The sequence below is a fragment of the Blastocystis hominis genome, assembly GCF_000151665.1.
Source record: "Blastocystis hominis, Singapore isolate B (sub-type 7) whole genome shotgun sequence assembly, scaffold_17".
Taxonomy (NCBI): domain Eukaryota; class Bigyra; order Opalinata; family Blastocystidae; genus Blastocystis; species Blastocystis hominis.
The window spans coordinates 342111-356040 of record NW_013171824.1 but is presented as its reverse complement, the minus strand read 5'-3'; the positions used below and the strand labels follow the sequence as shown (position 1 = coordinate 356040).

The 13930-nt window shown below is 41.2% G+C and overlaps 5 protein-coding genes; 4 read left to right on the top strand and 1 right to left on the bottom strand.

The window, feature by feature from the left end:
* On the bottom strand, positions 1-1392 carry GSBLH_T00006413001 (uncharacterized protein; the record flags this gene model as incomplete). The annotated part of the gene is made up of 1 exon (XM_013040767.1): positions 1-1392. The coding sequence occupies one exon, from the start codon at positions 1390-1392 to the stop codon at positions 1-3; it is 1392 nt and encodes a 463-aa protein (XP_012896221.1).
* A 7548-nt stretch (positions 1393-8940) lies between these two features.
* GSBLH_T00006412001 (uncharacterized protein) lies at positions 8941-9545 on the top strand (the record flags this gene model as incomplete). Its single annotated transcript, XM_013040766.1, has 2 exons — positions 8941-9211; positions 9241-9545. 2 exons carry the CDS (start codon positions 8941-8943, stop codon positions 9543-9545), a joined length of 576 nt encoding a protein of 191 aa, XP_012896220.1.
* A 906-nt stretch (positions 9546-10451) lies between these two features.
* Positions 10452-11340, top strand: GSBLH_T00002225001 (uncharacterized protein; the record flags this gene model as incomplete). XM_013040765.1 has 3 exons in its annotated part: positions 10452-10670; positions 10701-11073; positions 11104-11340. The coding sequence occupies exons 1-3, from the start codon at positions 10528-10530 to the stop codon at positions 11338-11340; spliced, it is 753 nt and encodes a 250-aa protein (XP_012896219.1). The 5' UTR covers positions 10452-10527.
* Positions 11341-11912: 572 nt separating this feature from the next.
* Positions 11913-12965, top strand: GSBLH_T00006411001 (uncharacterized protein; the record flags this gene model as incomplete). Its single annotated transcript, XM_013040764.1, is given in 4 exon segments — positions 11913-11932; positions 12002-12271; positions 12334-12643; positions 12660-12965. The coding sequence occupies 4 exon segments, from the start codon at positions 11913-11915 to the stop codon at positions 12963-12965; spliced, it is 906 nt and encodes a 301-aa protein (XP_012896218.1).
* A 242-nt stretch (positions 12966-13207) lies between these two features.
* Positions 13208-13725, top strand: GSBLH_T00006410001 (uncharacterized protein; the record flags this gene model as incomplete). Its single annotated transcript, XM_013040763.1, has 4 exons — positions 13208-13424; positions 13454-13536; positions 13566-13644; positions 13667-13725. The coding sequence occupies 4 exons, from the start codon at positions 13208-13210 to the stop codon at positions 13723-13725; spliced, it is 438 nt and encodes a 145-aa protein (XP_012896217.1).
* Positions 13726-13930: the final 205 nt, after the last annotated feature.

The following is a 13930-nucleotide window of genomic DNA, read 5'->3' as shown; positions in this document are numbered from 1 at the left end:
TTATTCCGTGTCAATTTGATCCTGTAGTTCGTCTTCCGGCAGTAGATCTCTGAAATACGGTCTAATATAGGAATACCAGCCTTTCCAGATTTCTTTCACTCTTCTGCTGACCTCCCAACGGTCGCCGTTATTAGCTCTAGGTTCGCTCGGGAACTTGTACATTCTGTAGCCCTCTTCATCATTGCCGCATCTTCGTTTGAACGTATGCTTCATTGTTTCGTTCAGTCCTCTCCTTGGATAGCTGCAGAGCTCGTCTAGAGAGTAGTTGGAGATCACGATGATCCATTTCGCTTTTAATAGTACTTGTCCTCCCTTGATCTCCACGAATATTTCCGTTCGATCTCCTAATAAATTCCAATTGATATGGCGTGCCCTGAATGTCTCCGGTACAATTTCGTCAATAATGACGATTGGTTGATCCTTGTATCCCAGCCACCATTTCACTTCCGGATTCTTCCAGTAGATTACGCTGGGATCCATATTTCTTGAAAATAAACTTGTTTTACCTACTCCGGGTCTTCCCCAGATAAATACAAGTCTGTCGTAATCCAGTGGCGCTGCAGGTTGATGGTGGTTGACATACCATTGGTTTATCTTGCTCATATGGTCAAATCGAAATAATGGATCAATATCGTCGAATCTTCCTTCTTCAATCGCTCTTTGATTGTCGAAGAACATTTCGCGGTGCGATCTTTTTTGCGATCTTTGTACCTTTGCTCTTCTCTTCGCTATTTCGTCTGCGCCCCACATCATCACTCGACTCGGATGATCAATTTTTGAGAATGCTTTGACTACGTAGTCATACCAGAAGAGTATTGCTTGATCAGTTAGGAGATGTCGAATCTGTGCGTACTGCAGAATATTTTTTATAGTTTTGTAGCGCACCGAGTCCTTAAATCCCAGTAATATATGTGTATGTAGCTTGCCTGTTTTTGGGCATATTTCTATGCCAATTATACAGCATATAATATTGGTTAATAGCAGGAGCTTCTGCATTATGTACTTCATGTGATCCACGAACTGCATTATCTTGTTCCTTGTCATATCTGTTTCAATGAAGTCCGGGAACCAGGTGACCTTCCACCATCTGTGCTTGTTCTCACCCATTGGTTGCGAGTAGTCCGCTTCCCGTGCTTGCTCCCAGTTCTCGTCTTCCTGTTGTAGAATAGGATCCTCGAAGTCTACGTCACTTGGCTCTGGTACGGGCTGATGCTCCGGTAACTCAGTGACTTTACGCGGAGAGGCCGGTGCAGCCAAATGGCCGTTTGGACCTCTTGGTAAAATTGCCAAGACTGGCGAGTCCAAGTCCGAGTCTTTATTCCCAGACAGGAGCAAGTCCAAGTCCGAGTCAGTTCTATTCTTCGGAGTTAGTAGCAAGTCCGAGTCTGACATGTTGAGAAGGAATGTATCCTCCTCCAAATTGATATCCGAAATGTCCAAGTCCAAGTCTGACTTGTCCTTGGCATCTCTTCGCTCCGGAGTGCTCGGCGTGCTAGGATAGTCCGGACTCGTCTGACTTGTCGTCGGAGTCTCCAGACTCATCTTCTCCACCATTTCCTTGTTGTCGTTGTTACCGTTCATTTTTTTCTGAGTGCTCGGCGTGCTAGGATTATCCGGACTCGTCTGACTTGTCGTCGGAGTCTCCAGACTCATCTTCTTCACCATTTCCTTGTTGTCGTTGTTACCGTTCATTTTTTTTTTTGAAAGCTTAGAAATAAAAATTTTATGGTTTCAGATTTGCATTTTCGCGTTTATCGCGGTTATCTTAAAATGCAAATCTTATGATTCAACATCACATATTTGACACACCAGGTCAATATTTAGGAACGAATTTGTAGATATTCAGGGAGCCTAGCAACCAAGCTTCAGGAAAATGATTTAAAATCAAAGCTCTCCATTAAACTGATGTAAATATACAATCAATAGTAATATTTTCCATATATAGCAAAATCAAAATAGACCAACAACTTCATTTCAATAACATCGTTGTATTAACCCTTTATTATTACCTTTAGAGATACAATATCGTTTCGTAATTCACTTTAATTTGCTTAGAAATTAGAACAAAGCCATTTTCGTTCATTCACCAACTATTCATTTCTATTTCTTTCTATTTCAATCTATTACAATCAGTTTTATTATCATAGATGATATTCTATTCGTTAACTATCATTTTTCCAGATCAAAATGGCCAACATCCATATCTAAAACCACATTATTATTTTTGTTTGATATATACATATATGTACATACTTTCGATATATAATCGAACATCCAATTCAAATAAATCATCTTTTCATACATTCAATTTACAATGATAAAGTGAATGTTGATATATGGATATGTAAGCTCCTAAGCCCTTATTTTATAATAAAATATATTGCTTCAACACAATACTCATGCAAACACTATAATTGTACTCGGAAGCTATAGCAGATTATGAAGACTATAATAATAATTATCAAATCATGCTTCGTTATAAATATACTTCATTCGTAGTCATAAAGGAGGGTAATAGTATTCATTGAAAAGCTAGAATACAAGGAATGATAATAACTTGTTGGGTACTAATAAGGTAGATTCAGAAATAAGCCAACCGTCAATAGCAAAAAAGTAAAAACCAAGAAGTTCGCCATCCATGTTAAAAAAGAAAAATATAGGGCAAACACAAATAATAGAAGTCAAAGAATAGCAATTACCAATATAGGCAAAATGGATAGTCGTTATTTCTCATTACTCCCTAGATCAGCTATGCAGCAAACCAAGAAATGGACTAAACGACATAGTAAATATACATTCAGGAGAAGATGCGGTAATGACCAAGACGATTACAGAAAAATAAAGCAAAACAACCCTAGGTACAAAAAAGTATAGAATACTTACATCAAACTTGATAATAACCAAAATGTCTTAGATACTTTCAAATAAATCGGCAGTGTACTAGCACAGGATCTCTATGCTAGTACACTGCCGATTCATTGAATATTAAGATAAACTACCAAGAATTGAAAAAATATGGCTATAGATTCAAAATGAAACTGCCAGAAGAATATTGTTGTGTGTCAAATAATAATATTGAGTTATTTACCTATAATCTAGATTAGACATGATTATACCAATAGGAACGAATTTGTAGATATTCAGGGAGCCTAGCAACCAAGCTTCAGGAAAATGATTTAAAATCAAAGCTCTCCATTAAACTGATGTAAATATACAATCAATAGTAATATTTTCCATATATAGCAAAATCAAAATAGACCAACAACTTCATTTCAATAACATCGTTGTATTAACCCTTTATTATTACCTTTAGAGATACAATATCGTTTCGTAATTCACTTTAATTTGCTTAGAAATTAGAACAAAGCCATTTTCGTTCATTCACCAACTATTCATTTCTATTTCAATCTATTACAATCAGTTTTATTATCATAGATGATATTCTATTCGTTAACTATCATTTTTCCAGATCAAAATGGCCAACATCCATATCTAAAACCACATTATTATTTTTGTTTGATATATACATATATGTACATACTTTCGATATATAATCGAACATCCAATTCAAATAAATCATCTTTTCATACATTCAATTTACAATGATAAAGTGAATGTTGATATATGGATATGTAAGCTCCTAAGCCCTTATTTTATAATAAAATATATTGCTTCAACACAATATTCATGCAAAAATGGAGAAATACTGGCGTAATGAAGAAAATAGTTAAATCTGATGATACCAACCTTTTTTACATTGATACTGCAGAAATCATAAAATAAAACGGTAATAATAAACATAGTCATAATTGAACAACTTTATAAACAATTTTATCAATGTACTTTGAATGTATAAGTAGTAGGAAAATGACGCAAAACGCGAATCCATTTCCGGCTATTTTCAGGCCATTTTCACTTCGAATCCATGACAAAAAGCCCTAAAGTCGGGGAATGAGGGGTGACTTTGACAACCCGAATTTTTTTGCTTTCATAAGAAATAGTGGCCACTACGTTGCCCCAAAAGAATCGAAGATTCATCTTTAAATAAGGGTCGGATAATCAACCTTAGCTGAAAATCGACGACGCAGAACGTGCGTTATATTTTTCTACCATTTTCTTCCTGGATGCTATTTTGACCGATATTGACTATGGCTAACATAACGCGCTTTTTGCGTCAGCTACGTTTGAGCCCAGCTTACCCAGACTGACCATGGCTGACTCTGACTGTCTGAAGTAAAAACAACATTTCCTTTACATTGGAGGAATCTTCGTTTACTTCCAGCGGAACTTCGTTCCGCAATTACATGTCCTTCAATCGGTAATGCCCGAACGCCAGTGTATGTATGTTGTCGTCCATGATATATCGTTTGTTGTCTGTGCATGTTATGAAGGTCTTGATCTGCTCCTTCGTGGTGATATCGAATCCTTGGTTGTTGATGCGCTTGAAGCTGCCTTCGATCACTGCATCTTCCTTCTTCTCTGCCTCAAGAACACGCTTGTACAAATCGATGTTCTTCACACTCATCCTCTCACCATCGATCACGACATTGCGAGGAACTCCCTTCGCTGCATTGTGTATCACATGCTTCTCATCAACAAGACAGTACATCTTCGGTCTCAGTCCCACGAACTCCGTGATACGATGTCCGCTGTGCTCATCCTTAAAGACCAAGCCAGGCAACTTCTTGTTGAAATTGAGAGTCGATTCCAATGAAGGGAACTTGCTCTTGTCCACTTCATGCTTGTAATAGTTCACGAGTTCTCCATAGAAGTAGCTCGTGTTATCCAACTCCAAGAAGTCGAATGATTTGTACATCTCACATATCTTGTGTACGATGTTACCACGATCGTGCAGTTGCACGATGAGCGAGTCCGTGTCCTGTCCCAACAGTTCCACGGTGTCGAATGTGTTCTTGAGCACATTGTAGTAGAAATCGTAGATGACATGCTTGGACATATCGAGAATGGCAAACCCGATGAAGAATGGCTTCTCCACCCTGCGCACCGGTGTGTTCAGCTTGATGCCAATCAGATTCTCGGAATACATGGTAGTCCCGGCGATCATATCGTATCCATGCTTCTGGATGATGGCTTCACGTTCATTCCACGTGCTAGCGAACTTCACCTTCATTCGCTTCAACCCAGTCTCCACGAATTTGCCATAGGTCGAATTTGCCAACAGCTTGTATAGGTTCTTCTCCACGGTAGTGATGAATTTAGATCGTTTCTTACTCAGCATGTTCACATATTCGAATGTGAATGGAGCCTGTTTGAAAGGTGTGTATGTCAAACCCTATGAACGAAATCAACCAAAGTTAATTGAATCAATCAATGCCGTACATATTCAGAAGCAATGGAAACAATTACACGTTCAAGAAGCTCGATAACATGCTCATCAATATGCCCGAGAACGATGGCAAACTTGTCCTCATTCGTGATACAGTGGATGGCGTTCATCAATATTTATAAACAATACCTTCTGGGTGTTTTGTGAAAGTCAATAATGCCACATTGTTTGAACATACACACACATCCACTCAACCATTCAATAATCAATACTAATTCGAATTATCTTCGGGTTTATATCTCATAATCACATCGATTCCATGTTACAATGAGAATGATGCCCTATTCAAACATTGTGATTCTATTGAATCGGTTGTGGATAAGGGATACAAGGTGAGTGTTTCAATGGATGGTGTGTGATTGCTCGATATGCTATTCATCGATACACTCAACAATCTTGTGACCCTTTCCCATACCAAACTGATAAATGGAATCGAATGGACAAGTGAGAGTCATACGATATCTGCATTCACGAATATCCCTTCTCTTGTATGTCTGAGTGATGTGAAGAGCATCACGATCGTTTTCGAACACTTGAGCGAGGTTGTTGTTGTTGCTTCTTCTTCTGGGTGCTCGTAATGGGTCGATGTGATCTTGCTGCCTCTCTCAATGCATTGGGTTCCTTTCGACTCTTGGATCGAGTGACAGGCGGTGCTGGCTGTGGTTTGCATTTGCTTGCCAACAGTTCCCAATCATAACACTTCTGTGTGCTATCGCTTTCCACATTCTTCACTTCGTACATCAGTGGCATGATGTGATCGTCAATATCAACCACTTCAACCAAGTCCTGAGACCATTTGATCGTCAATGATCGTTTTTCCAGAATGCGAGGTCTTCGTGTCACTCCAACATAATCACCAACATCGAATTGAGGTGTTGTGTCCTTTGCTGTCATGTTGGATGGTTCTGTTTTCTCCATGTACAAGATATCGTTGTTGTTGTTAAGCCAAATGTCATTGTGTATATCCGATGTCTCTGTTCTTCCTTCCATTATGTCGACGAACTGCACCATCGATCAAATCAAACCATACACCTTTCCATTGATTGATTGAATGGAAGGAATGAAGGAACCATGATGTGTTCCTTGATATCTCGAATTGCTCGTTCATCTAGTACTGCCTTATTCGCTGAATCCATGTGATACATGGTGATGTCATACTTGTCCAAGATGTTGGTACGAAAGATGGCATTGGTGAACTCGGTACCTCGATTCGAGCAACTATGCTTTGGTGATTCACCATATGTCTGAATGATATCCTTCATCGCATGCGTGATTTCTGTAGCACTCTTGCTCTTCAGTTTCCGAGTCATCAGGTATTTCGAATATCCATCAATACATACAAGGAAATATTTGTATCCATGATTCTTGGAGAATCTAGTACTCTTTTGTCTTCCTAATACTTCCTGTATCGGTTTGTGTTGTTTGGAAGAGAAATCGATGAGATCGATGAAGTATATGTTTCGTTTGAATCCACTAATGATCACTCGAGTTGCACCTCTTCGCTTTGCTGGTTTCCGTAGTTCCTTGATCTCATTTATGTTCCCCACACACCTCGATAAATGAATCGCTATATTCAAGAAATGAATAAGTTGTGTCAGAGGAAAAATCACAAACTGGTTATAGACTCGAAATACATTTTCTCCACTATACACTACTTCAAATAGAGCATCACTCACATTCAACATTGCAATGATCGTTTCGATGTCGTAGGCGCCGCGAGGTATTAGCACTTTTTGTGGTGTGTTCCCGGCATTGATTAGCACCACTTGGTCAGTCGGCACGTTGTGCAACACGAAATCGGTATACAACGACACAGGCAGATGTAGCACTGATCGAATGACAGAGGATTGTCCAGCTTCACTTCCTTCTTCGTAGTATTACTGAACACTTCCATCATACTCAACTAGTTTATCGGTAGAATTGAGGAAGGCACTTGATCAAACACATCTTCTATCGTCAACTGGAGTTCGAATTCGCCGTTCAATCGCATGATATTACCATCCATATCGTGGAACAGGAACATCAATCGGTCGAATCGGGTTATCATCGGAATGCAGATGTTTTCCACGGGCGCAGGTAATTAACCTCGGGATCGTCAATATTCATTGTGGTGAGCAGGTTGTTGTTTTGGTTGGCAATCTTCAGATCGGAGGAATACACGAGAGACGAGTAGATCTGGATCACTTGTCGATTTCACGTGATATCAATCACGTTCGATCCATAGAACGAAGCGGGTAGAATGACCATTTGTCCTTCCAAACCGAGGATTTCTCAAATATTCGGAACATTGTTGAAATCGATGGTGTGTGAGTACTGGATATAAATACACCCATAACTCGAAGTCTTCGTAGATATCGAGAATGCAGTATCAGTCATGGTGTTGAGGATAGCAATGATTTGACCGATCGTGTAGTATCCAGGAGGAATCGTTATCTCTTCGTCATTCGAGTTCGTGACCACATTCGTAGAATCCACATTGTTGAACATGACTTGATTGGGTGTGAACAGGACAGTATGGATGTGATATAGGGATATTTGTATTTGGTGTAATTGATCCATTCAAATTCACCGTTAGAAAATAACTTTAGATGAGCATAGAGTTGTGCAAGGCCTGCCACTTTACCAAAGACATGAATGACTTATGGAACAGATGGTTATCGTAGTATGACTATAACGATTGTAAGTGTAAAATCGGGTTCCGGGTGACAAACGATGACGGAAGCGGCATAATTTTCGCGAGGACTCACGGGAGATATTCGGAGAAAGGGAGATCGACGATCCCAACAAATCCTTCCCGATGTGAGGGTCTCATAATACCACCTCATGAAAAAAGCTTTAAAAAGTTGGTCACTAGTTATTTGCTTTTCACAACAAAGTCATACTACTATTGTAATAAAGCAATAACACTTTTTATACAATGCTTAACAATTTTACTAGTTTTATACTGTTCATTGATTTCATTATGAGTAGGGATATCCTTCGTATATAAAATTTATGGAAATGCAGTTTGAAACCTATCCTTGAGCATGTTTGGAAAGATATGTTGTTTCTTGATACACGGGTCGGTATTCTTTTGTGAAACTCTTTTTGATAACGCTGGGTAGTTTTTACACAATAAAATGACCGCTTTCTTCGTTTAGCTTTGAAAAGCTGTGTTTTCAGAAAATGAATATATTATTTTACTTCATACTATTATCTCCTGTTTTGGGATGGAAACAAATGGAAGTGATTCGAAGAGGGAACGTATTTCAACAACTAATGTTTCTTTCAGGTCTTGCAGTTAATGAGCAGTTCTATAAGCTTGCTATGCGTTCCTTGTTCGTGATATATTCTTCTTTTTTTTTAGAATTGTTCATTCCTACATCCACTCCCCGGCAAATTGTACTCATGATGTTGTCTGTTCACGCACACAATATTGCGCAGAGATTTGCAAGCCCGGGACTATTGTGGTGTCTTCTTGGAATCGCTTTGTTACTCGAACTCAATCAACTCTATCTCTCTTTAGCTCGTTTTGTACGCATCAGTCAATAGGTACACATAACAGTGCAATATCTGCTGCCTATGGATATGGGGTCGAGGACCAATATCTCTCAATGGTTCTATCTGCTTTCTACCTGCAATTCAATAAGGTTCACACCATCTCGCAATATTATTCCATCACAGATCAGCTTAATCTTGGCGTTCGACATATCGAGTTAGACATCCACTATTTTCACAGTCATTTGCGTGTTTCTCATTGTGGCTTTTCGGTGGGAGTAATAAACTATTTGTTTTACGGACTGGAATATATTTTGGGGTGGATGGATTTTAAGTATGATACGGATACTATCGGGTGTTTTCCTTCCTTCAACGGAGTTCCTTCTGGTAGATTTTGGGGAAAATAAAGAATGTAGAGGATCAACTTCGAATTGAGACGATTCTGGAGGAAATTCGAAACTGGCTGGAGAATCCATCCAATCGCGATGAATTGATTGTTCTGTATCTAGATGTCAGTGCAAATTTGAAACGCTGGAAACAGGAAGAAGCGCTTTCGATGGCCTTTTGGTCGATCTTAGGGGACCGAATTGTTTTGAACAATGATACGAGACCTCTTCTAGAGTTAGTTCGTTCGAATAAACGAATCATTGTTGTGTCTCGTAGACCTATCGAGAATAGTTACCAGTTATTCCACTTCACAGGACAAGAAAACACTTGTTAATATCCAATTTCCTCATATTCAATCTTCATTTCCTTTACATATATTTGGACAGAGCGAGATATTGGCGACTTTTGTTTCCCTTCAGGAACGATAAAGAGCAACGTCGAATTCTTGGCTGGAAAATCGGGAAATTCTTCAGCATTTTACAGCCGCGTTGTGACGAATCAGCTCCGATATGGACCCCTGAGTAAGGATTTTCTGCCTGCTCCGTCGCCGGTGAATATTTACTCCGAGAATACCCAAGAATTATACACACTGGGCATTAATTCGCTTGCTGCAGATTATCTGGGAGGTGAAGAAGTGAAGGATCATATCTGGTCTTGGAAACCCGATTTGGACATTTCCTCTCTGGCTCTCCACTTCCAGGAAATGTGTGTATTGATGGACAGGGAAACTGGCCGATGGGATGTGCTGCCATGTAGCTATTCTCTTCGTGTGCTGTGTAAAAATGACAAGAACTCTTCACTCTATATGGTTGGAGCACGTATCTCAAACCCGCAGCTCTTCATTTCGCCTATTCATGATGGGATTCAGAAAAGAAGCTCACAGACACTTTGTCCTTCTGGGTATTCCTTTAAACCACCCACTACCTCGTACATCACTAGTTTTCTTATAAGTATATATATAGGCGAGAAGCGTCTTTTGCAAAACTCCTCCGCCAGCAACTTTGGATTGGCTTTCTTCTTGAGGAATACTACTTTGTGTACATTTGTTTGTTTACCTAACGTTTTTGTTTATATTGGCGGATGAGTTGTTCTCAAAGGATATTGGAGCAATCACCAGATGGACGATATATGAAGGTATTCCAAAAATAGGAAGATACTTTGTAGTTCAATTCGCCAATAGGTGTAGGGTCTTATAAGCGAGTGTATCGTTCATTTCCAAATCAAACTAACGCTCTAGATTCCTAGGTTTTGATGCATCGGAAGGGCGGGATGTCGCTTGGAGCGATGTTTCCACAGAAGGAGCAACGGCCGAAGTGATGCAGCAATATAAGAATGAAGTTGAAATTCTTCGTGCTGTTGATTCCGAGTATATTATACACTATATCGATTCGTGGATGGACAAGGAAAAGAAAAAGGTTGTCATTATCACACAATATATGCCCTCGGGGACCATTTTGCAGTAAGGTTGTCTTTTCGTAGTGAATTGAAGATATATAAAAAATAAGAATGTTTCTCTCAAAGCCATCAAAAAATGGGCTGTTCAAATCTTAAATGGACTAAACTACCTCCATTCTAGGAATCCGCCAATAATTCACAAAGATTTGAAATGTGCAAACCTTTTTATTGATGGCGTTGTATCTCTAATTCGTATCGGAGACTTGGGTCTTGCCTCCCATAGCACCAAAGACAGTCCCATCGCAGGCACCATTCCTTACATGGCGCCCGAAATCATCGACTCCAACGTGTACAACGAGAAAACAGACATGTACGCCTTCGGCATGTGTCTCCTCGAAATCCTCACAAAGAAAACACCCTACTCGGAATGCCAATCCACCAACGAGCTCCTCGCCAAGATCCTTTCCGTCCCGTTCACACGCACAAATCATCCTTAGGACGAGCCTCCTGCCGCCCTCGCCGAGATCTCCGATCCCGATTTCAAGCAGCTCATCGAGCAGCTGCTCGGGCCTCCCGAGACGCGTCCCACCGCCGCCGATCTGCTCGTGGATTCGTTTTTGCTGCAGGAAAGCGACGAGGTTTCGCTGTCGCAGCGCGAATCCGCCGCGGAGTTTCATCCCGTGGAGAACTGGATCCCCGTGCAATTCCCGCGGGTAGTCGCTCGGGGGGTCTGAGAGGTAGCTGTGCATGTTTATGAAGGAGCATCGCGAGGATGCGACGGCGGAGAGCGAGGAGGAAAACCGCGGGGAGCAATCCAAGGACGAAGACGAGCTGATCATCATCCCGCTGGCGTGTCTGCGGAATCAAATCCGGCTCAGTGTGGTGCGGAAATATAGTCGGAGTGAAGGGAGCATGTGAGAAAGTAGATGGTCCAGACAAGCCGCCCATTAAGCTCAGTGTGCAGTTCTCCTACGGAGAGGAGCGGATTGAGTCGTTTGTGAGCAATCTCTCGCGAATGGGGCTTGTGAGCGAGCGCATGATCGAGGGAACGGCGCAGAGCCTGAGTGTGTGGCTGAAGCAGCTGCTCGTGGATAAAATGGAAAGCCGTGTACATTGTTCTTGATACGATGCGATATGTGGTGTTTGTTTGATCGATCGATTGATCTCTTTTAAAAGATTCATCTTCACTTTTTTGTCTTCTCACGCAATGCAAGGACTTAGTGAGGTGTGTCAGAACCCGAGATGTGCGAAGAAGGCGGTCTTCTGGTTCGTGTTTTTCAACACTCTCAAGAATTAGTTGTGACCGATGTATGAAGCGAACGTACTGTAGTAAGGAATGCCAATTGCTGGACTGGAAAAGTCACAAGTGAATGGTTTTGCGAATCTTCAATTTAGAGCGCAATGCTTTGTTAACGAGAATCAGAAACAGATTCAGGAAGATTTTGACAAGCTAAAAGCGAAATATGGGACCGTTCTCGGTCATTCTAAGCAAAGTCACAAACGAATGTCGAGTTCTGCAAGCTCTGTAGCCTCGAAGAAGCAAAAGAAAGCGAAAGCGAAAAAGGAGAAGGAAAAGATTGAAGTGGAGTACAATGGGGCTCTACTTCCGTTCTGTCTGGAAACGGTTAACAACGGGATGGTCGCCTTCTTTAGGGAGCTTCAGAAGTATTTGTTGATTCTCTTGTCTATGTAGAATCGATCGGTATCGCGCTTTCGCTGAAGACCAGCAAGATGCGTTGCTCCACACCTCCTCAATCACAGAATCGGTGGAGATTCTGCAAGTACGAGCGTGTTTTGCTGACCATCCAGAGCGTGCTGGAGGAATTGGCGATGGACGAGGCGCATAAAGAGTTCGCAGGCATCGACGTGCCCGAGTCGCCTCACAAAATGATGGAGCTTTTGATCCAGCTCTGCGAGCACTTCGGATTCGGCAAGCTGAAGGAGCAGTTCGCCTCGCAGACGCTGTATTCGCCGGCAAACGACTACACGACGCAATCGGAATTGCGAAAGTTTTGCACGCATTGCGGAGACAAAAAGGTGGGCTTTGTTCAAGCAAACTCGATGGAAGGATCTGGTCGATCACCCGCGTCTTCGGTTTGTGTATCTCTGCAAAGCGTGTCTGGCCGAGTACAAGAAGAATCCTTGGAAGCAGGAAGAAGATCACGATGTGGAATGCAGTTGTTGCGGAGACGGAGGAAGCGTCGTGCTCTGCGATTTCTGCTCGCACTCGATTTGCAGCAACTGCATTATGCTCCATATGGGTGTCGATGAGTGGGAGCGAATCCAGAATGAGGAGAAGTGGAGCTGCATGGTGTGTAGAAAGGATGCGGAGGGGAAATTTGTGTTTTTAAAGGAGTGAGGTGTTTGTTTGCTTAAACGATATGGGGCCATCGTTTAGAAAGTGGAGCCATTGCGTGCTTAGGAGAGAGAATGAAATGCTTATGTTTTGTCATTTACAATAGATTTCGTTTTATGCATTCCATTGTTCGGTGGCTTGTGTATATGTTTTTTCTCTCAACTTTTAAACAACAAGCACTCATTCAAATTTGGGGGATCCCAGGACTTTTTATTTTTCAATCTAGAGACGGAATTCAGTAAAGGATGAGTCAAACCGATCCTAATGATGCAGTGGAAGAGGATCATCAGGAGGAAAACGAGCTTCTTGATCCTCAAGGAGGTTCTGAGGATGAAGACATGCCCTTCGATTTTTACATACCATTTGCTGTGTTGCTAGGCGAAAAAAGGTGGGATCAGCTTATTCCAATTGAGTCAACTCCTGAAAAAGAGCTAGAACCCGCGCCGATCCTTTTGCCTGCGAGTACTCTCTGTTTCCTTTCATCCATTTAGGTCGAGTCAAAAAGGTGATGAAAATGGATCCAGATGTGAATATTATATCAAAACCAGCGCTAAATTTAATGACAAAAGCTACAGTACGTGTTGATGATCGTTTTTGATTTAGACGTTATTTATCGATTTTCTAGCAAGCAAGACTGAGGAGTGGATGAATATGGACAGCGGAAAGCAAGTAAAAGTAGTTGGTATGGTGATGTTGTCATCTAGAATTCAACTTTGATTCAGGTTTGTCGAAGACATTCACCTCTTCAGTTTCTATTAGATGACCTTTCCCTTGAAGAAATGGCCTCAAAGCGAGTGCGAACAAGTCGCCCCGAGGTGGAAGATACTCAAGGATCGGATAAACCATCGGTACACAAAGGATCTAAAGGAACCAAAGGAACCAAAGGATCCACGCAGGAAGCTTCCAAGTCAAACAACAACCCAAATTCGATCACTCGCTTCTTCAAGCAAGCGCCCTTCCTTGTTTGG